Below are 23,364 nucleotides of genomic sequence, written 5' to 3' on the forward strand. Positions count from 1 at the left end.
AAAAAAAAACAGAAAATGTCTCAAAAAGCCACCTGAAATACCCTACACTCAAAACTGGCATAAGGCAAAAATATTAAAGTATAATTTTCAATCTGATAGAACTTAGAGAACCTGTCAACAGAAGACCCTGTGGCAGCCTTGCAAATTTGGGAAACTTAGGGAAAACTTTGGGAAAAGCTTCATGCCAGAGTCTAAGGCTATGTACACAAGTGCAATATTTGTTATTGGAAAGGATCTTTCACTATCCTACGACTAACAACTGCACGATGCATGAACAAGTGCCGTACCTACAGCACCGTTCTGCTCTATGGAGACGGAAGGGAGAGAATGATGGAGCGTCACCCCGCTGCGCTCTCTCCCCCTTTTTTTCCGTTACGATCGATCATCGTCCATCGTCCGTGGACCTGCCAGGACAGTCGTTCGGACAATAGACTTGAGCTGTATACACGCCAGATTCTCGTCTGATATCATCCCTGAGTCGATTATTGGACGAGAAGCATTGGACGTGTGTACCCAGCCTAAGAACCAATTGGAGATCTAGCAGAATGTAACTTGACAAGAATGCAGCGAAATACATGAGACACAAGCCAGAATGATGGTCTCTTCTGAGCGATCTAAAGATGGTAGAACAAAAAATGTGATAACATTTACTGAGTGAATCCAGGATAACAAAGAGGGAATCAATCCTTCCAAGGGATGAAATGGCTCAGAAGTAGACTTACAGCATAAACCACAATAAAAATATCTTTCTTATAAACTAGAGCTGTACAGAGATATGTAAAAACAATGACCTGGGCTAACAGGAAAGGCAAATGCTACATTAGGTAAAATAGAAGTCCTTGGCCTCATCAACACCTAGTTCCTAAGCATATCCAAATAGGTTTCTTACTAGAAAAGCCTGTTAGTTCAGACAATAGTCTTCCAGTGAATGGTCTGCTCCCTTAAAACTTCATAAGAAGCTTAAGCTATGCTATTAAATGCAGCAACCATAAAGGATTATAAATTTTTGCTCAGGACAAAGGATACTGATGATTTAGTTGAGCCCTTTGGAGCATCAACCAGCAGACTTAACATATCTGCCTACCATATACACATGAACCAGTCCAGAGCAATGAGAATCACTGGAATGACAATAAATTTCACTAACAGTAAATAAAATACCAAAGTTCAAGACATCTGCTGTATCTTGCACCATTTGCAGGGGAGATGCATTGTATTAAAGGAGTTCTCTTAGCATGATTTAGTTTCCATACGTATTTTTCTTTTTTATGTAAAAATTTACCCAGCATACATTCTCAAAAGAAACCTGGTTACAATAAATAAGGTATCTCATGACTATGAAATAATATAGTATTATTTTCTGATGTAAAAAAAAAACTTGAGATAAGATATTAACATATACAATGTGGGATGTGCTGGGCACTAGCTTTTTTATTGTATTTGGCAAAGTTTAAAGCACAAAAGACTTTCGTTAAAGACTAATGTGATTTGCATTCACAGTAATCATATCAGCAAAACAAGCTATCTGATTGGTCTCGAAGGATTTCTCTATTTTGCATTAAATTCCTACTGGATACAATGTCCTACCGAATAAACTCTTTACATTATATGCTGTAATAGAACATATATATATATATATATATATATATATATATAACTATAGATCATTCATTAGTCTAACCAAGGCTGTAAAAAGTGGTTAGCGCAGATCCCTGCTAAATAAGCAAACTTAAACATTTATTCATCATCACACAATTAGCTACATAAAAACTCTGCCACTTAAAATTCCTAATGTTTTGCATTAGCAGGACTAGTTCATATCAATTAAAACGCAATCAATTTTAAAATGGTTACACTTGAACAAGCCTCCACTTGAGTTTTGTAGGCATGAAGAAAATTCATCACAGACATCACACTTACAACAAAGAGAGAACTGTATCTTTCTGTCTTCTCTGGAGATTTAGGCAGCCCATTCCTATTCAGCCTTACAAAGAACCGTTCACTGCAAGAAGAAAAAAATATTTTACATTCATTTACAGTGCAGGTGAACAATTAGCATACTGGTGGATGTAGTTCAGTCAGTTCCATTTCTCAGATTTGAATTCTGTGATGCTTTAGAAAGCAACTGTCAGAGTATTGAAATAAAGTATTAAATGCTGAATGTGTAATCTAAACCTGACAAAATGTCAGCTTTGCTACAGCAATTGCTTAACCTGTCAGTGCAGATCCTTCTTACAGTCTAAAAGATTATGTGAGGTAAAAAGATTGCTAAAATAAATGGTAAAAGAGAAAGAAAATGTTGGTGCTTAAAATGGTAAAAGAGAAAGAAAATGTTGGTGCTTTATTTTAATTTACAATTTTTTTTTTTTTTTTTTTTTTTTTTTTTTTAACAAACTCACATTTAGAAAATCATAACTGTATTTCAGTAGGTTTAGTATACTGTATAGTTTTCCTTAGCAATTGTTTTTTTCCTACTTGGAAATCCAGCAAGTAACAAATCTTCCTGTTATAGGTTGAAAACACTAAGGCTAGGTACACACCTGCAATGGTTCTCTTCGATAATCGGCTCAGGGCTGATATTGTACGTGAATCTTGCGTGTGTACAGTGCTCCTCTTCCATTGTCCAAACAACCACCCTGGCCGATCCACGGACGATGGGCGACGAACGATTGCAATGAAAGTGAAGAGGAAGAGTGCGCAGCAGTGTGACGCTCCATCGTTCTCCCCCTCCCCTCTTCATAGAGCAGAGCCGTGCTGTATGTACAGACCTCATTCATGCATCGTGCAGACATTTGTCGTTGGAAAGGATCGTGAAAGATCCTTTCCATCAACAATTATTGTTAGCTCTCAAAGCTGGCAGCAGCGTTGTCAGCCTAATGCATTTTTAGTTGGTCGTTGGGCTTCCTGATTTTAAGACTGGATAGGCAAACCCAAAGGCCAAATGAAGGACAGCATTCGTCTCGGGTGAAAATCTGTGCAGTGGTCCCCTGATATTGTTCATTATTCCAGAAATGTCTGATGTTTACTCCAATGAAGAAAAGCCCCACTCTCTTGACCCCCCCCCCCCTTCTCTCCATAGAACAGAATGCCACTGTATGTACAACGTTCGTGTATTCATCTGTCACTCGAAATGATCACGAAAGATCCTCTTACATCCATTGAACATCTGTATGAGGCCAAAGGCAGTGGCTTAGCTTTGTTGTGTAAAAAGGTCCCAGGTTTTTACCTGAAAGTGCCTATTTGTATTTCCAGGTAACTAAACTAATAAAACAAACAGGACTTAGTTTACCGGGGACCATATTTGGCTTCTATCTAAATATCATACTGCCTGCTGCACAGTCTGACCTTTGCCTGGATTCTCAATTAGGGCATTTGTACTGAAAATGCACAGTGAGCATTGTGTTAAGGGCATAATACAGAATATTTAGCAGTAGTTTATTAATGGGAGGGGGGCATTAATTAAACCAAGTCTGAAAGTATACCTAAATACTCAATGGAGTTTGAAAAGGCATTATTTATTGCAAATAATACATTCCACAAATTGGTATTTTTAGTAACCCAGAAGACAGAAAAAGCGTTAGTAAGCCAAATTTGGGTTGATAAACCTTCATCCAATGATTTTAAATGTGCTAAATGTCTATTTATTAAATTATAGAATTATTAAAAAGCTTTCCAATAATGTTATTAGCAATAATATATTATATAAGTGTTGGCTGGACTGGAACCAAAACAATAGATTACTAAGAATATAATGTACCCGTTTTCCTTAGCAATCTGTTAGACTTATAAAATATCCTGGCTTTTTTAATTACCAGGCTGGAGTCAAGCTGGTTTCAGTACTGTTTGCCCTGATTCTTGTGCTTCTGTTACTCAGGAAAACACCAATTATCTAGTTATAATGAATGAGACACTGCTGCTAATTAAATGAAGACATAACACAAAATGACAATTGTATACGTAATCTAGTCAAAATAACAAAATAAAACTTCGGTTCAGATTTGGAGATGAGTGATATTTGCTTAGAGGCACAGTTTTTATTGACCTTCTTTACCAACCTGATCACCAATGACCTAGGGAATGGAAGGAATAACAAATACTTTGAGTTGCTACCCCACACTGGAATAGAGTGGGAATCCCCCAATGGGGACAATTGTTCCTCTTACAACTGTCCAAGAGGGTACAGCACTCACATATGAAAAAATGCAAAAATGCGTAGTGTGGTGTACAGAACTAAAGCAAAACTCTTTCTAATGACGCAAAAAGTTTTAACCTGTCATAAAGACACATAAAGTAAGACACACTAAGGAACAAGTCAGTCATGGTCCCTCTCTCTGGCATGCTGGCAGAGGACATGCCGCTGTGGCAGATTCCTAAAGATAACAATAGTAAGACTTAGCACACCCTTTGTTTTGATGCACCTAAAATATATTAGATGAATTTGAAGAAATTCAATTAAGCTTAAAAATAAGTACAGACCCTACTTCTCATGGCTTTACTATCTAGTAAGTCACCGACCTGTGCATAATATGCATAATATTAGTATAGTTTGAATCCTGAATTCTTCCTAAATTCAGGATGAATTCATCCTGCATTTTTGTTGTGGGTTACTTATTTACTAGGTATAAAGTCAAGACCGGGTTGACAATCATCAAGCTAGCAATGCCAGATTTACAGGTTCCCTTTTAAAATAAATACCTCCCAGATCCATTTCATTTTATTATTCCTAGTTTACTAAAATAATACACAGATACATTGAACTGACATTGTAAAAAATGGTATTATAATTATAAATTATTATTTGGGCGCATTAAGAACAGGATTGTCTTCTTCTGTATCGTAAAAAGCTTGTGTATTTATTCAAAAATCTTTATAGAAAAGGTACAGCAGCAGATTAATAGGAATACATGAGTGTAAAAATGTGTATGTGTGTGTGGTGACGCCTGATAGACGTGATGTTCCACAATATAGTTACAATGCGATATATACCATTTCATACATGCAAATATGGTCATACATACAGAAATAGAGAACGAAAACAATATGCTGATACAACTCATGAATAATTTGCTCCAACCTTTTGGGCAGTCTGAAACTCCAAAATAGCATCAACTCTATCAAGTAAGATAGACACATGATATATGTTCTGCCCTTAACTTCACGTTCAATCACGTACATGAGTATGACATCATATAAAATGATGAGTTTCCAACAGACATAAGGCTGCGGACATGTCCCAACAACTGATTCTTTCCACCACTAACTTTCTTTAATACTACATGTACAAAATACCAAATGTAATAATTTGGATAGACGCAGAGGTTGGTTGATACGTTTAGTGCATTAAGTCACTTTTTGGCAGTTAGATTTACAGAAGTCTCTGTACGTCAGACTAAAAAGATGGACAAAGGTTTTGGGACCAAAAGGACAGATGTGAAAAGCAAAGAGAAATAGACAGATTTGGATTCAAAAGAGGCTGTTGGAATGTCCTGAGTAAAACAATGCATCATGGCTCTCTTATATCTATGTCTGCACCCAGCACACATTTCCACAGGCTGTTCACAAATCCAACTGCCTTGAGAACAAAAAAGGATCGAGAAATAACTAACTCTGAAGAGATTAATCTAAGCAGGTCAGCAGAGGATTTTAGCACTATAGTAACAAATTGGGGCCTGCACTCTGAGCTGCTGTTAACCCATCTGCTTCCTGCAAACAGCACTAGCAAAGTTTGTTAACTATTATTCATTCCACAACTCCAGTATTTGAGAGGTAACATAACCTTTAAATATCCCCTTCATGGTAATTTGTTAAAGAAAAATAAATTAATAAAAATAAAAAAGGTTTCAAAAATCCCAAAATATATGTTAAGTGATATTTTTTATAACACAAACATCACACAATGCCAAATAGTATAGATAATGTAAACAGTATATGCTCTAGGTTTGGGGTACAGGTACCAAGAAAAGGATGACAGAATGATGAGAATGGTGATCTACAGTCAGTAGATTTCAGGTATTAACTGTACTTGAACTGAAAATTTTAGTATTTGCAGCAGATGCAACCCTGAGACTGTATCCATAAATTAGTCTAATGCAGAGATGCAGGGCACCATTTCTGACCTTCCTCCTGATAAAGATAGCTGCATGGCGGCCATGCTCACTGATCACAGTAGGCATGTACAACTCACAGAGCAAACAAGGGCAAAGGGGGAAGAGGGATTCTTAATTAGGTTATCATGGGCCAAGTGTTGTATGTAAATAGTAAACAGTTTCCACATCAAAAGAAGGAACATTATATCTCCTTCCATTCTTGTGATGCAGTATTATGTAATTAATACAGATCTTTTTACTCTGATAACAGGAGCCTTTTTCAACCAAGGTGGATGCTATTTTACAGAACACATTGAACTATTTGTGTCACTATCTATGTTTAAATGGGCTAACAATCTAACATCCTTACCACAGTCTAGGAACAATTTAGGGGGTGTAGAAGAGAAGTATCGTTGAGAACTTTTTGAGAAAACTGGAGTGCTCAAAGTATACCCATTTCTATATAGTAAGGACATAAAATATCCATATACATAGTGATACACGAAGTATCATCATTATTAAGATACACGTTAAATGAAAAGAATGGTAAAAACTGTCTTCTTTGAAGGGATTTAGGGGCAGTTTTGTAAAGGTACATCCTCAATGCAACTCTCATATGGAGAAGCAGCTAATCCAGGGAGTGGCACCTAAAAACCAGCAAAACACAAAAAAATGCTTTAAATAAACCTATATATAACTTACACTTTTATCACTCAATTTAAACTGTACTGTTATGTGCACGTGCTTGCATGACATGGTTCTAACTCACGCTCCACAAATGCAACAGCATCCTATCGGCCATCAATATGACAGATGGTTATACTAATGGTAGATAGATAAAAGAAGCAGAATGGGATGAGCCTCATGACCAAAGTCATTACTTCTTGTTACTGCTAACAATATCATACCAAATAAAGTAGTATTAGAAATACCCAATGTTCCCAGTAATTTGAAATATTTAATCATCTAGCATATTAAATAGCACAGAACATGAATTAATAAAATTCTATAAAGTTACATTCAATAAAAGGTTTGCTATGGCAGGTTTATATCACATTTCAGTCTGCTGGGAAAAATAGGACTGTCTTGTCAGAATCAAAATATTTAGATTTTAAACTTGAGAAAATTAAAAGGATGTTGAAAATGAAGTTTTCATGAGATCTTTTGCCATCTAGAGTACATTTCACAAATTTGCATGAATTAATGAAGCAGTAATAGTTTTAAGCGGCACAATGCCTCCATGAAATCAAGTTTAAAGCCACTTTACTGGTGTGCTTGATGCATGTGTAAACACAAACACACACACACACACATATATATTCATTAAAAAGGTTTGGGCTTATACTACATTTTTATCATTAAACATAAAAAATACTGCATATCCCTGAATATACACAAATGTGAATATCAACAGTGGGATTTATTTTACTTTACTTTCTAAGAATTCAGGTAACCTGCTTTGACTTACGGCACAAAATTAGGGCACTAAACTTGGGGCACAAAATGTAGCCATAACTGATGATATTCAAAACATAAATCAATGGGATTAGTATAAAGATTCCCCTCAATTTTCTACTTACCGCATAAAGTCGAAGATATATTTACCTTGGGCTAGAAGCTAGTGGGCTACAAGCATACTTTCACCCATCTTCCTCTCTTCTTAACCCTATTTCTTGGGCTTGAATGCTTGTTTTGTGTTTTATTTCTTTTTTATTTAGTTTTTGTTGTTTATAATTCCCAAGGGTACAGAATTGTATTTCTCACATTGGAATATATATGCTGTTCATCTGTTACTTCTCATATATAGGGGTAAGACACTGTAGTCCTCTGTCCCTACACAAGCGTAAGCCAGAAGCACTACAGAGGCTTCATGTGCTACCAGCATATTAATCCTTGGACTGTTTTAATTTTATGTGTGTTATAGTTATAAGAATGGTTTATGTACTTTTGTTATTCAGTATTCTGGTATTTGTATGTGGGTTTTTTTTTTCTGTCTAAAACGAATAAAAATATATTTGACAAAAAAACATAAATCAATAGCAATGTCAATAAAAAAATGATAATTCGTTTATCAGTGTTATTTTTTAAACAATTTATTTATGTCCAAAAAAGGGCAAAAAATAAATGAATAAATATCATGGACTGTATATCGTTTTCTCTTCATTTTTGAACATTAGGGTATTTTGTATTTTTTAGTTTGCAGTTGCTCTTAAATGACCTTTTTTAGCATGGTTGTTGGCCACCTGTAGATGGAGCTGTGTCCTGATGTACAGTGTGTAACAACAAACAGCTTAATGGTAAACCACCTTTCCTCAACAACAAGGTTTTGTTACGCACTTTACACGAGGGCACAGCACCATCTACTGGTGTGACAAATATATATATATATATATAGGTTATTTTTTATACATGGTTATATACATGGTACCTAAACAGTTTTGCTGGATTAACTTTTATTTGTTCCAACACATAACCCAATCAGGTTTATAATTAAATACAACTAATGGAACTAAATTGTAATACATAGACCCCATATACCAGGCTTGTTACATTTTTTTTTTGGGCCTCTTTCACTTCTTTGCTGAAGCTATGACTGTTTTAAGGATTTAAAGAACTAAAAGTGTCCTCAGCTGTTCACCAGTTGATAAATCAAACTTTCTTACATTGACTTGCAGCTATACTTCTGGAAATGTTTTCCTCTGTAAATTATTACTTTAAAAGGCATTATTATAAAGTTAAGTTCTGAAGTTGCAATTCTGGTATTAGGTAAGTACGACCCTCAGTAAAATAATATGCTATCTTTAAAGACTGAAGTTTTCCCTGTTCACCCACTGTTTGTCATTGCTATAATATAGATTAAATGCAGTGTTGGAAAAACACATTTAGTATTTAGTATTGTAATAAGGATCCTGAAGCTCAAAAGCTATGTTTACTGTTCCTTTTAACAACTTAGGTAGCACAGACCCAAGGACTTTCTAAGCTATGAATGTAGTGCTTTATGGTACAAGGTGCCTCAAACAGAGATTTACAGGTAATGTACTATTAGTACTTTTTCCAAAGCATTGGATAAACTATACAGACCAAAAACTGATCGTAATTCACTAAGCACAAAAGCAGTTATTGGACTGGAAACTACTGCATTTACATTTCCTTTGGCCTATTTGTTGATTTATTCACATCCTGTATTTTATATTGATAAAAGTAGATTTCACATTTTGGAGAAAACATACTAGAACCATATATTCTGTAAAAAGGAACCTTTGTCAAAAGTATCCCAGCATGTAAAATGCATCATCCATCAATAAAACTGTGACTATAACTCTAGCTGGAAAATAAGCAGAAAACACTCTAGACCGCAAAATGTGTTTTAAAGATTCTAGTGCAGTAAACACTGAAACCCTTTCTGTGAATGAATCCACAATCATAGAATATTGACATTTGTAGGTTTCTGGAACTTGTGTAAAGACTCAGTAACACCTGAATTGTTCAGCGATTCAGCGTGACAGTTTATTAGACATCCAACCACGTTGACCTCTGTCATTTCCTATAGAGGAGGATCCAGTAGGAGTCTCACACTTGTCCTTCCTCCTTCCCTTTCAATAGAACTGGACAACGCTGTAGATTTAGAACACATTCTTTCTACTGTCTCTGAAAATTATGTTTCCAGTGATGAAAGTTTGAAATGTGTATAGGCTTTTAGAGAAACAACAATTCACTTCATCTGAAAATGACTAGTGTTTTGTACCCAATATCTCCCTTGCTTTTTTTGATTACTTTTGTATATATTATGTATTCAGAATACTGCATTAAAATTTGTCCTAAAATGATTTCAGTTTCAAAAAAAAATATTATTTAAAACTAAAAACCATTTCTGATACAGAATATAACAGTATTATAATTATCATTGTAAAGGCAAACACAATTCATTTACTGTTTCTCTATTATAACTGCAGCTGCAAAATGTAGCTGGCCCTGGACATGTGTCAAGATGCGCAGGCACTGCACATTTATATAACATTACTGATGAACAATGCAGTTTAAATAGCGCATCTCACATACAGTACAGAACTGCATCAAAGGCTATCTTGTATTGTAGCCAAATTATCTTCTTGACATAATTAGAACAAACAAAGAGACTGTCAATATAGTTTAGGTCTCAGTAGGTCCCTACTATAGCAACAAATTCAATTTCATTTCATCGCCTTGCTCTACCAGGATGGGCACATGGTGACCCAGCCAGCTGAGTTCTGGCAACATAAAGCCTAAGGCTATTGACATGTAATGAGTGGAGTTCTGATTTGTGTAATAAATCAATTTAAAGAACAAAGGGCAAGACCTCAAAGCAAGCAGATTCCTACCACGGAAGTGAAACTAGGAGAAACTAGCTTCTATCAGTTATTGCACTTATTCCCATATATACCAGTTCTTGATGGTTCCTTTGTCAGGATATCTTCCTAAGTCCAATTTATTAGGCAAACCCAGAGAAAAAAATACATTACAGAGAACTTCCAGAACATACTGAAAACTCTACATACAAAGACCATCATTCACTTAGTCATTTTAACAGCATTTGTGACTACAATAAAACAAATGAAGGGTTTCTCCCAATCTGATCACAGGCAATGATTAAAACTTCACAACGGAGGGCCCTTTCTTCATAAATGGCTTTTATTGCAAACACTGACAGCACCGCTAGGCAACTGAAAACAAGACAAAGATGCCAATTAAAACAGCAGTCAGACTAATTTTTATTTGTTTCCGTACATGTGTGGGCTGCCAACAGTTCACTTTCAATACTTTGAATCTTCAATGTAAAAAGTTACTTGGTTGTTGGCACACTACCTTCCTTGGTACTGCAGTATTCTTGACACGTGCACAGCCCCTAATTACTATCCACCCAGTGAAGCAATTGCATTTGCAAAGAACAGAAAAATGTAAACTAATTTAGGTAACATGTAACAATGAAGTAATAGCATTAACGACTTACAAAGCCAGCTAGTTGAGAAGCTTCATTTTGTAACTAAACACAGTTTACTAATGGTGTAATCCTAAACAGAAGAAAAGCGATTTCATGACTAGAACACAAGGGAGGTTGCATTAGGGAAATCACCCCCCACTAAAGGTACAAGCTCTGTACACTTGCCACTCCCCTGCTATGGGAATAAAAGCCTTCTTTTTAGCAGTAAAAACTAAACAAAAAAAATACACAAAATGAAATATGAATGCTGATCTTGAATTAAAAACACAGGTTCAGTACTCTCCATAACATAAAAATCTACAGATTTAAAAATAGAAGCATTTTAAAAATACATTTTTCACAATATAAACCAGGGAATTATTTAAATATTGAGAAACATGGAAATTGAAAAATGTTGGGAGGAGATTTTAAAATGACAGGAAAGCACTGTTGAAATATACAGCTTGTTTTAACTGTGTTCACAAGGGCTCAGATGTACAGCTTCATATTTAACTTCCTAACCTTATCCTATAATCAGCACCATAATGGGCGGACTAGCATTTTGTAAGTGGTGAAGGTTAAACAGAATGAAGGCCAGTGAACATGTTGCTTTAACCCTTTGCTGAAGGGTTTGAATGATAACCAATGTCAATGATAACCAATGTCTTCACCAAATTCCCCAGCCATCATTCGTACCACCCATCACAATGCCAGACCCTGCACCTGTCTAATCTCTCCACCTACCAATGCGCCAACACCCATCCTTCCAATGTCAACTGTACCAAACCAGCACCACCATAAGACCTTATACCATGGCAGCATTCACCATGGCTATATTCACAAGCCCCCTTCCCCACACACCCTCAACTGATTCCACTGTTGAGCTGCAAAAGTCACCCTTCTTACTCTCCGCAACCACTTATGACCTAAGTCCTCCATTTTTTTACCCCAAACTCCATGCTCTCAGCAAAAAACACACACACGCACTGACACAGAGTCATTAATACTGACGTAAAAGTAGATAGAAGAAATGTCTGCATGGAGTGATCACCGTGTCAAGAAATTAAATTAGAGGATTATCAGGGGAAAAGAAAGGAAAATACATTGAGGCATTTTGGCTTTCTGTAGCTGCACAACTTTCTGCTTTCATGTGCAAAATATTCAAAGCTTTGATATTCTATGTTTTAAATGTATAATGCAAGAAGCAGTTGGGTAAAACCAATTAGATATCAACTTTCCTGACATTTCTTAAAATCCTTAAAGTTCAGGAGAGTTATCTGCTTGAGAGAAACAGTATAACCTCAACAAATGAATCCAATGAAATGTTTTCGTTTTGGTGTGTCCAGGTTGATAAATCCTGTGTGGTATATTAGACTAATGCTACGGAAAAGGAAAAAACATAAGCCATTTAAAATCAGGCAACAATAGAGATAGCCCAAACTATTCTTGTTCTTTCCATCATAGTGAGTGCTACAGTTTTTATGCTATAGTAGAATTCTCTGGCCCTGGCTCTATTTTGGGGTGGACCAAACCTAAATTAGCACCTCCTCTGCTTCATACATATCTGCTTCCTCAACACATAAATCATTATTTACTCATGGAAAAATAGAATTTATGAAGTCCAGTAAAACAAGCAAAATAATATTACTCAGTAGCAGTACATTATTTCTTAATTTCTTTGAAATGTAATAGTGTTGTGCTACATGCCATCCTATACTTGTAGCAGGTAGGTTTCTTTTCTTTATTTATTTAGAAGAGACTTTGTATGTCCTATGACACTTTTTTCTTACCGGACTGGCAATTTTTTTTTTTTAGCACTGACTGTGACATCTTTATAGTGCAGTTTAAAGAGAGGCAAACCCAAAGCTAAGTGTATCATAATGGCAAAGGCTGACGCAGTCATCTGTTAGGTCAGTTCTGCATTAACAAAACGGTCTTGCCCATAATATTTTAGACAAGACCACAAATTTTTTGCATGGGAGGAAATCACAAACTAGAGAATTTAAAACTAAGCATATTGTCAAAAAACTGTCCTGCTCACTCCAACCATATTTCCAAGAACCAAGCCTGCCTATCACAAAGAATCAATAGGGAGGCTTAGCAGGGAATGATATGTAGAGAACTGTAGAACTTCATCTCTGGGTAACTGGTTTGACATTTTTTTTCCAATATGACTTTTACATTACAAACAGAAAGAAAAAAATGAATGCATACAAAACAATTACAGTATACTGTGGACACACAAGAGGGCAGGAAAGACAAAGTGTACGCTCTCTAGAAGGCCTAATAAGAATGTTTTAAAGGACAAAAACTATTATGAAAGACAAATAAATTAGTAATGGATTCTGTGATTTGAAGACACAATTATATTTTTATAATAATTTTATAAAATTTTATATTATATAATAATAAAAATTTTATAATAATTAAATTTTCTTTAAATAAAAGAAAGTCAGTTATTTCATCTCATTCTGTAAAGAATTTTTTCTGTGGTTTTACACTTTTGCTGATGTACTTGGAATGTATTTATTTTATTTATTTTTTGCATACACATGTTTAAAATCTGCATTTTGGGCCATAAACCATTATATATTTTCTGGAAGCAGATGCCTGGTAGCATATAAAGATGGTAGGTAACATTTTTGGTGTTAAATGATAGTTCTGCAACTGATTATCAAATGTTTATTTTTTTTAATTTGTAATACATTTTAGTTAACACAAACACAATACAATTCCCATTTCTTAAATAAAATAAAACATTATTGCAAGTAGGTATTTTAGGGCATCTAGGTATTGGTCTTCTCTGACAGGAATGCTACAACTGGAGTCAAATTATATTTAGATCAGTGTTTCCCCAGCAGGGTTACATGGGGTTCCCTAAGACCCTGAAGATTATTTTAAGGGTTCCCTCATGTTAAAAAAAAGTCAGAAATCACTGGTCTAGATAAATTGTAGGGGATAGTAAAAGGGTGGAAATTAGTAAATGTAAAGTGGAGTCTTAATAATTAATTGTGTTTTGGTCAAGAGGGAAAAAAAATGTTTGTTTTAGGTCTGATTTAAAAGGTAATTAACGCGCCCTCCAATGCACCATCCAGATCCGATAACAAACAGCAACCGGTGAACAGACACTGGTTCGCTTTGCACACCATACCTGACTGTAATGACATTGAGGGATGTTGCAGTATTGCAGATTATACGAATTGCCAACATAAAGAAACCTCAAAACGTGGAATGCATCCTGCCAAAACAGGAGCTATTTAATTTTGGTCAATGGCTGTTTGACACTTTAGTACACAGTATGTTAAACACCCAGGAGTCAATCTCTAGGTTAGCTAACCTTTAGGGAAGGAAATGAAGATACCATAATCCACTGCAGAAGATAACAGTAAGGGAACACATGGGACTATATTAATGTGGAAAAAGGTGAGAATCGGAGTGGCATGAATAGAAAACTTCCACCACCACATATCACATTTATTCATCTATTATGAGACTTGTATATATGTGGTTTTTAAGAAGTGTAATCACTAATAATCTTTTCTCAACATTGACCAGTTTTGTAACAGGTTTACAGAATTTAGAACTAGAGAAAAGATACAGATGATAACGCTCTAAATAAAATAATGAGTTATATTTTGGTGAACAGTAAAAAAATTCAAAAGTCTATTAAATAAAAAGATAATTTGGCGTTAGTACAGTAACTGCCTCTTTTCAGAATGCTGGACAAAAAAAACTTAATGGGCAACATCAAAAACCCCATGCAAATTTAAAGCTCTAAATCCCCAAACATGAATTCTGTATGCAGTGTGGTTTCACTTTACTGGAACACAGCTTAAATTTTTTAAACAAAACCAATTATTTAGCAGTGTTACATTAGCTTAACAAATCACTCTTACTGTTCACACAAGCATTAAAACCAGTTAGCTGTGATTTAAAATTTGTAATAATTTATTATTCCAATCCCATTAAAATCATGTATGCCATAACCTGCTGCCATGAAAATATGCAAGAGAGTTACCTTATTGGTCGATTTTCTTTGCTGTCAAAAAGTGAGAATATCACTTCTAGTTCTTCTCCCAGGTTTGAGCACATTAAACTTTTCATCTGCACAAAGAGATGGTGACTACTTGCTGGTACTGGAGTGTCCTTTTTTCTATGTCTGTGTTCCATCTGTAAAATATTTAAGTTTAAATGTAAACTCACTGCCTCGTAGGAATGCAAAACTCATTAGATTAAAATAATTTCTGCAATAGCCCATTTCCAAATGTAAAACTTAGGTTGAAACTTTAAATCCAAGAACAGAATTTAAATATATTGACACTTTCAAGTTCTTAAAATGTGGTGGTTGCGTTAGACTTCTTCTAGGGCTTCTTCATTTTCACCTTGTCCTCCTGTCCTGGGGTGACAACATTTACCATATTGTAGCAGTGGAGGAGCAGCATCATCACTGACAACAGAAAACCCCCCAACCTCCACTTCTCTAATGTAGGAAAAGATGTTTTGTAGTCTGCAGAGAATTGGAAACAATGGAATTGATAAGGACAACACATGCAAAAAGAACAGAGAGATTATACTTGTAAGGATCAACAGGTTTGTTTTTTGAAATTGTCAAACAGATATAACACAAGCCTTTAAATGTACATTTTATCCCAAAGGCACGAAACAAGAGTAGTTCATTGTTCAGGGTTTACATACATTTTAGCTTGAACGTTTTATACCTTGAGCAGTTACAATAAATTAAAATCCAGCATGAAAAAATACTGTACCCTATATTATGCATTTATTATGTCTGAGAACAGACTAATAAAATAAGTCTGGCATTATTAAATAGTCTGTGGTCTGCATTTTTTTTTTAATTTGCTACCAACCCCTACATGCCTGCTTTTATAGGAATGATGAATGATGATGACTGTTTCATCATTCTAGAAAATAGCTGGCATTTGACAACAATCTCCTGTATACAGTGTTGCCAGCCTAAAAATGTATTAGTGGTCACAGACATGAAGATTTCTTGCTGCAAAATGTATCCATTTTCAATCAAGTCACACAGCCTGTGAACTACCTTGCGTGTCCTCCCAAGTTGTACACATTAAGCACATGGATAGTCTCAAACTTTCCCTTTTTTTTCATTGAAATGATAAATATCACTTCTGACAATTATAAGCCATCATAACCCCAATATCTACATGGGCTGATTGTTTAATGGCATGAATTTGAACTGCTAATGCAATGTCCTTTGTAGTTGCTCATTACTGTCTATATTGTGTCCTAGTGTGCAACATGTATTTTGTACTCAAAGCAACACTTTTGTTACACTGGTGCACCTGTAGGATATCTAAGCCCCTCAGCCCCACCGTGGTATCTCTAGCATTCTGCAAATATTATTATTATTATTATTATTATTATTAATACAGAGAATAATAGGGAGCACCGAGAGAGAACAAAGTAAGAGGTTCGAGGCTAAAAAGTATTGTGTCACACTATGAATGTATTAATACATCTTAACTTCATACATAACAAAGTCATACAAATACATAATTCACAAACATATATTTGTTAGTATGTTGTATTTCTCTTGCCTCGTTCTGGTAAAAAGAATCACAGAAGTAGGAACATTGGTTCAAGTTAACAAAACATATTTTGTTTGTCTTGCCTAGTTCTGTTCTAGATCACAGAAATAAGATAGTTCACAACATAATATTGCTAGCGTGGACATTAAACAGCAGAGAATATGTATGGGAAACAGGAAAAAGTGATAAGACCGTGTTTTTCGTATAAGTCAGGCAGATACAGGCATTGACACAGGAGGAAGAAAGGACCCTGCCCCAAAGAGCTTACAATCTAGCAGGTGGGGAAAGACACACAATAGGAGGGGAAATATGGAGTGGTGGAAAGTAGTGAGGGTTTTAAAAGACAGAAGAAGATGGGTATGCAAGTTCGAAAAGATGGGTTTTAGGGGCTTTTTTAAATGAGCAGAAAGTAGAAGTCATTAGTAGGTCACTGGAGGAGTGGAGAGAACAGCTAGGGGAGTACTTTTTAACCAGGTCAGAAAGGTAAGTGGGACAAGAACTGTGGAGAGATTTGAAGGCAAAGCACAGGAGATGAATTTGATTCATTAACTTACCTATTTTGGAATATATACGTACACGTATATGAGCTTAGATATACGGCTATATATTGTACAGGACTCTACAGTTCTGTTTTGGATGGTAAATATGGTATTTCATACAGGCTGTTGGCTTTTTGGATGGTAAATATGGTAATTTCATACAGGCTGTTGGCTTTTTAAGCAATCCCTAAAAGATTAACTTGCCAAATCTGAGGAAGGGGGGTTATTTGTATGGTTGAGAGCAGTCTGTAAATTCTCTAACAGCTTTGCTACCACTAAGAGAAACACCAGTGATATACAGTACATACACACTAACACTTAAACAAAAAGGAAAACCAAAAGAAAAAAATCAACCAGCCAACCCAACCTTGGGGTACAGTAGGTGACACCTTGGACATTTTGATCCACAAATAGAGCTACTGTATGTAATCTTGCTGAATATTTTTGTAATATGATATATTATATATATAGCAGTGTTTTAGTTGTTGCTAGTGTTTTACATTGCTACTTATGTGCGGTCTCAAGTTTATTTGTTGTGGAGCTACCAAACTGTGTTTTAGAACTGCAGAATAAATTATAGTATGGCTTGGACTGTCTGCATAACATCTTCCATGACATTTAGAGAACATTGGTTTGTGAGAATTTTCCAAAGGTATTTTGTTAAATTTTAGCAGCCACTGTGAATGTTTTGTTATAGTGAGTATTAACAGTTGATTCCAGGCTCAGTTGGCAATCGTACCATTTAAAAACAAGTGAAAACTTTTAGTGATCAAAGAAAATTTCCCTAAAATGTCTTCACTTTTCTTTACTGTCTTAGAATAGGCGGCTAGTGTTAAATGCCCATGCCCATTTAACAACAACACAGCATGGTGAACTACATCTTCTTTAAAGGCATGGCATGCAGTGTGCATCACTTGAAGTCTGTCCACTTTGTCTTGTGGGCCCCAGATACCCTAGACACTTATTATTCCAAGATCAAAAAAGGTTTCCAATTACAAGCTTTTGTATTGGTCAGTGACATTAACTTACCAAGCGATATAATTCTGTAACACTAATTTCTTCAGGATCCACCATAGCAAATTCTTTTCTCGGGACCAAATCCAATCCCAGCTGCCTATAGGAAGAATGCAAAAAAAAAATCAAAACCTAAATATATTATTCCCATAAAGAAGCACGTTTAGGGGCATGAGTATGCACCTCAAAATGCTCCTAATTTTGAATTTTTGCAATGACACCTACTGCTCTAACAAATTTGAGTAGAAGCTGATGGACTCCTCACAAAATGTAGCTAAGAGGTTAGTGTGCTCTCTTTTGCCAAAAAGTAGAGAAACATTAAGTGCATTTCAAGCACCAATGTAAAGGCTAAAATGAAGGTTCAGTTTTTATTAAATAACTATATGACGTATGCTTTGAGAAACTATGCTAAGTATTTATCAATCAAAATTTAGCTCAATCCTATACCAGTTTTTCTCCACCAGGGTTCTGTGGAACCCAAGGATTCTTCCTGATGTTACTAGAGGTGTCTGAAATTCTTCCTAATACTAGTACTTCCTAGTACTATGCTATTGTACTGTGAACTATGAATATAGTTATCATAGCAGAGGAAATTATTTCAAGGGTTTCTCTATGAAATGAGAACATACTGTAACAACATTGCCCACTTAGCCCTAGTTGTCCTAATGTAATATTGCTACTTTCGTATACATAGGTGGTTTACAATACCCCAAATTACGATTTGCACAAAATTATGGTGTAAACCACATAATCAACAATCATTACATCTTAATGAGAACACTTTTTGGTACTTAAAGCCAGAAACACATTTTGTAAAAGAAACAAATAAAACAGAACATACATAACAGACTTTTATGAAAACACATTTCTTTTCCCAAGAAATGAAAAAGTTATCTTGACTGGCACTGGCATTCAGCTTTGCAACCTTCACATTAATAATAAATACTGTATCCTAGGGGGGAACTGTACAAAACCAAGCAACAGCTCAGCATGAGCCTTGGAAACTAAATCTATATTGTTGGGAGTGTAAAAATAATAACTGCCATTTTCCATCTGTTCATCCAGCATTATCCTAATACAGTGGTGACTGATATGGCATAACAATAAATCAAGATCCAGTGACATAAAATTACCTGTTTGCAGATAATGTGAAAATGGGCATTATGCCAAAACTAAAAACCTTCCAGCACAAAGAAATAACATTATGCAATAAAAAATTACTGCTGCCAACACTAACAATATATCATAGCAATTTTAAGAAGCTCAATTTTTAATGCCATATTGCGTCTGATACTATTGGGTTTAGGAAGTAAATACTGTATACACAGTGAAGAAGTCAGGAAATCAGCACCATATACTAAAGTGGGTATGTGTGCCTGGAAATTGATTTCAATAAATAAATGCTGCCATGAAAGCACAATGGTCATTGTCCTTAGGACTCTGGAACCGAATGTGGTAAATAAAATATAATTAGAGGAATATTTCATGTATTTTTTATGCAGTAACAAATGTAACAGTTTGAGTTTTAGGTTTATAAGTTTTTTTTTAATAACACACCTGGCTAACAGTAAAAATGAATCATATATTATGACACATATATATTATAAAATGATACACAATTTTTGAAACATAGGAATTGTCATGATGCTATCCAGGTGCAGCTTCTATAATTAAAATAATTTGTGAAATACCTAGGGGTGCTTACACAACCTCTGACAAATGCTTGTGGACTATGAGGCTAGTGAACAGCATCTCTGCTAATGCAGTGATCACAGCAGGAATCAAACCCAAATAGATAAAATGTTCCAAGGTCGACCCACTGAAAGAAATGTATTTAATCCAAATAGGATGTATACAAATCACCAAAGCAGTGACTGTTTTGGGCCAGTAACAGCCCTTTGTCAAGCAAAAACTGTATCCAACCTAGGATTGTGTCAAAGGACATTTCTAAGCAAGCAAAATGGTAACCATTTAAAGCAACGTTCAAAGCAAAGGGTGAATTAGTGTCACATGATACCGACAAAAGTGCCAGTACTTATAGTAACTTTCCATAATCCATAATAAACAAAATATATGATTAGATACATGACATTTATTCTGAAATACCTAATTGGTTTGTTGTATATTGGTGAAAAGCCTATTAAACGTTCAGTGTCATGGCATGGCATGTCGTGTCATGGTGCTTTGATAGAACCCCTGACAGCTATACTATCATACCCTACACCATGTACTCTCTGCTAATGGTTCTCATTTTCTTAATAGTTGCCGATTTCTACATATTCTCCAATTATCCTTTGTTGGCAGGTGTGTCGGTGAGACTCAATATTACTCAGTAATTAAGGCAATTTTTTTGCACTGTATATAAAGGAATTAAGCTCAGATTGTTTATCATGTATCTTTGGCCCATGGTGACCCTTGAATACAATATGGTTGTATGGAACACTTCTCACTTTAGGGTGCCAAGAGTCTTTTAGAATTCTAGCATATACCCTGACAAAGCTTCAGTCTTTAACATAAACAAGCTTCACAGATACTTTTGTATATACAAGAAAGCTACTTCAGAACAAATATGTTGATCTTACAAAAACATAAAACTCAAAACTGTTACAGCAGCAAGGATTGGACAGCAGCGAGCTGATTATCTGTTACCCACTCATTTCCCCAGTCCAGACGGGCTGTAATGTGCCGTTTTACATCATTCATTCGATCATGAGTCAGGTGTCCCACTAGCACTTGTCTGCGCAGATCCAAGATCTCATTCATTATGTGACCAAGACGGTGGAAAAGATCACCTTCATTCTTCTATAACAAGAAAATATTCTTTAGTAGGTGTCAGGCCTGTCAGTTCTTTATAAATTGCACATTTACTGCTGGTATATTTTGTCCAGTTTATTAATAGACTTCCAACTTTAATTAATCTCAATAATAAACCGTAATATTGTCTTTTTATCTTGTGAAAAGCTCTACCTCTTGAGTCATTAATGCTGACACCAAAATATCCAATTTAACCAATGTGGAATAATGAACACTGCTTAAGGAAAGCCCAGAATAGTGTAAGAAATTCTTAAAGAGGAACTAAAATTTGATACAAAAAAAAAATGTGTGAGGGCAGGACCAATATTGCAAAGGACAAAGTTGATGTTTCTTGTGCAATAAAGTAAACTTGCCACCCTATTCAAAATCTTTTCTTCAATGAACAGAGTTGTGAATGCACAGATACCGGGTATACAGGCATGCCCCCAGCTGCCATGAATGAACGTGTGCAGAAGCTCCTCTATACATGCCTGGCAAACCAGGGTGGTCGAAAATTAGGAACCAGGAAGAGAGCTGGGTGAAGATAGTAGTATTCATGGTGGTGCAAGTGTAGTAGTGTAAGGCGAGTGTAGTTAAAGCATTGTGATCAGGCAGGTACATTTATTTCATTGCAGAAGGGGAACTGCAGGTCCATAAAGGGACATTGATCAAGCCTCATAATCTTTAAATAATCATCCTGGTATAAAAAGTTATTACAAAGTAACTGTAAACTAGCCAAAGTTTGTGTCACCTATTGACACAAAGGAGTTAGGGGTGTATAGCAAATGTTTTTTCACTTAAAATTATATACAGTACTTCAACTTCAAAAGCAATATGTGCTTTTATATAATATTGTTAAAACTATACTGTGTATGAGCATTTAGGAATGCTCATGTTAACCTTCTCAATGCAACATGCATGCCCCTAAAAGTACACAGCCTGCTTGGAGGTCCCACTTAAATACATCAGGCCACATCATAAATATAATCCAAAACTACTCTAACAAAAGCATTTCCAACAGAAACTATTACAGAAGTCTCAACAATAATGCAATAATTAAATTAATTTTAGGGTAAAAAAAGAGAGTTTTATTTACCATTCCAGGAACTGTTTATCCCCCTAACATATTTCTGGCAATTTAACAGAAAGGCTAGATTGTTCTGAACAGAGAAGTAATTATTTTATTTGACAAAGATTGTACAGGCAACTTCTCTCTACAATCCAATGGAAGGTTTTTTATTAGCAATACCAATAAAACTGCTAAAAGTACCTTACAGCAGTATCAGTAATAATACTTTTTTGGAAAAAAACTAAATATCCCTGCCAAAAAATGCTAACTTACTATAACCATCATTTGCAGTGTCATGCAGCCATTGCCTGGAAGGAACCTGTGTTTCATATACTGCAGCCAAATAGTTTACTTGAAACACTGTAATGACTGTAATCATCAGGATATGACAAACAACCTATTGTTTTTTTGTGGAAGAAGGTAATCAGCAAGTTCATAAAATGGGTATTCTATACATTACATGGACAATGAACAATACAAGCTGGAATCTTAGTGTCAACATGTTTTAAACAAACATTTTGCCAACATTACAGTGAGGGAAAGACATATTTGATCCCCTGCTGAGTTTGTATGTTTGTCCTCAACAAAAAAATGACCAGTCTATATTTGTAATGGTAGGTTTATTGTAGGTGTGAGAGGCAGAATAACAACAAAAGAACCCTCAAAACCCAGGGGGCTCAAAAGTCGGAGCTTGATGTGCATTGTAATGAGTGAAATAAGTATTTGATCCCCTATCAACCAGCAAGATTTCAGGCTCTCAGATGTCTTCCCGGCAACCGAACAGCTTCTTTCACTGGTCACTGTCTGTCTACTTGCATGGAGAAGCACAAAGACCAAGTGAAAATGTCAATAAGTCTAAAAATAGGTATGCAAGGAAGTTATACTTCATACATTAGCATTTTCATGAGGAAGGAGAGGAAGGAAAGGAAGACAAAATACAACTACTACAACTTACTGAGCTAGTGCCTAAGGCAGCAAAGTAAGGGGGGGGGGGGGGGAGGCAAAATTGAACCTCAAAATGTACAAAAGGTGGTGATTATGTGGTGTACACTACACTCTTTTTTGTACCAGACAGTCTTTATTTTTCAGTCCAGTATTTTTTAAGGTTAATGATATTCTAGCATTTCAGGGACACTAGAAACTTTAGTAAATGAACCATGCCAGTTATACAACCTTAAAGGTAATATATTTACAATGATAACATACATGTTAGGTATCCTCATAGTAGAAACTCATTGTTTTCCCACTTTATTATAAAAAAATAACATCATTGAATTAGTGAGCTATTGGCAACTAGTGTTGGTCGAATAGCTCACTATTCGATTCGGCAGCTATT

At 35.5% G+C, this 23,364-nt stretch overlaps 1 protein-coding gene across 1 annotated transcript in view; it reads right to left on the reverse strand.

Annotated features, from left to right (window-relative positions):
* Positions 1–23,364, reverse strand: part of DOCK4 (dedicator of cytokinesis 4) — a 172,331-nt gene that overhangs the window by 89,135 nt on the left and 59,832 nt on the right. Inside the window, exons 5-8 of the mRNA XM_072399031.1 lie at positions 20,820–20,968; positions 18,182–18,266; positions 15,062–15,213; positions 1,921–2,002 (exon numbers count right to left, since the gene is read on the reverse strand). Coding sequence (XP_072255132.1) covers positions 1,921–2,002; positions 15,062–15,213; positions 18,182–18,266; positions 20,820–20,968 — 468 coding nt within the window. The remainder of the gene's footprint in view (positions 1–1,920; positions 2,003–15,061; positions 15,214–18,181; positions 18,267–20,819; positions 20,969–23,364) is intronic.

The sequence above is a fragment of the Pyxicephalus adspersus genome, chromosome 2 (assembly GCF_032062135.1).
Source record: "Pyxicephalus adspersus chromosome 2, UCB_Pads_2.0, whole genome shotgun sequence".
Classification (NCBI taxonomy): domain Eukaryota; kingdom Metazoa; phylum Chordata; class Amphibia; order Anura; family Pyxicephalidae; genus Pyxicephalus; species Pyxicephalus adspersus.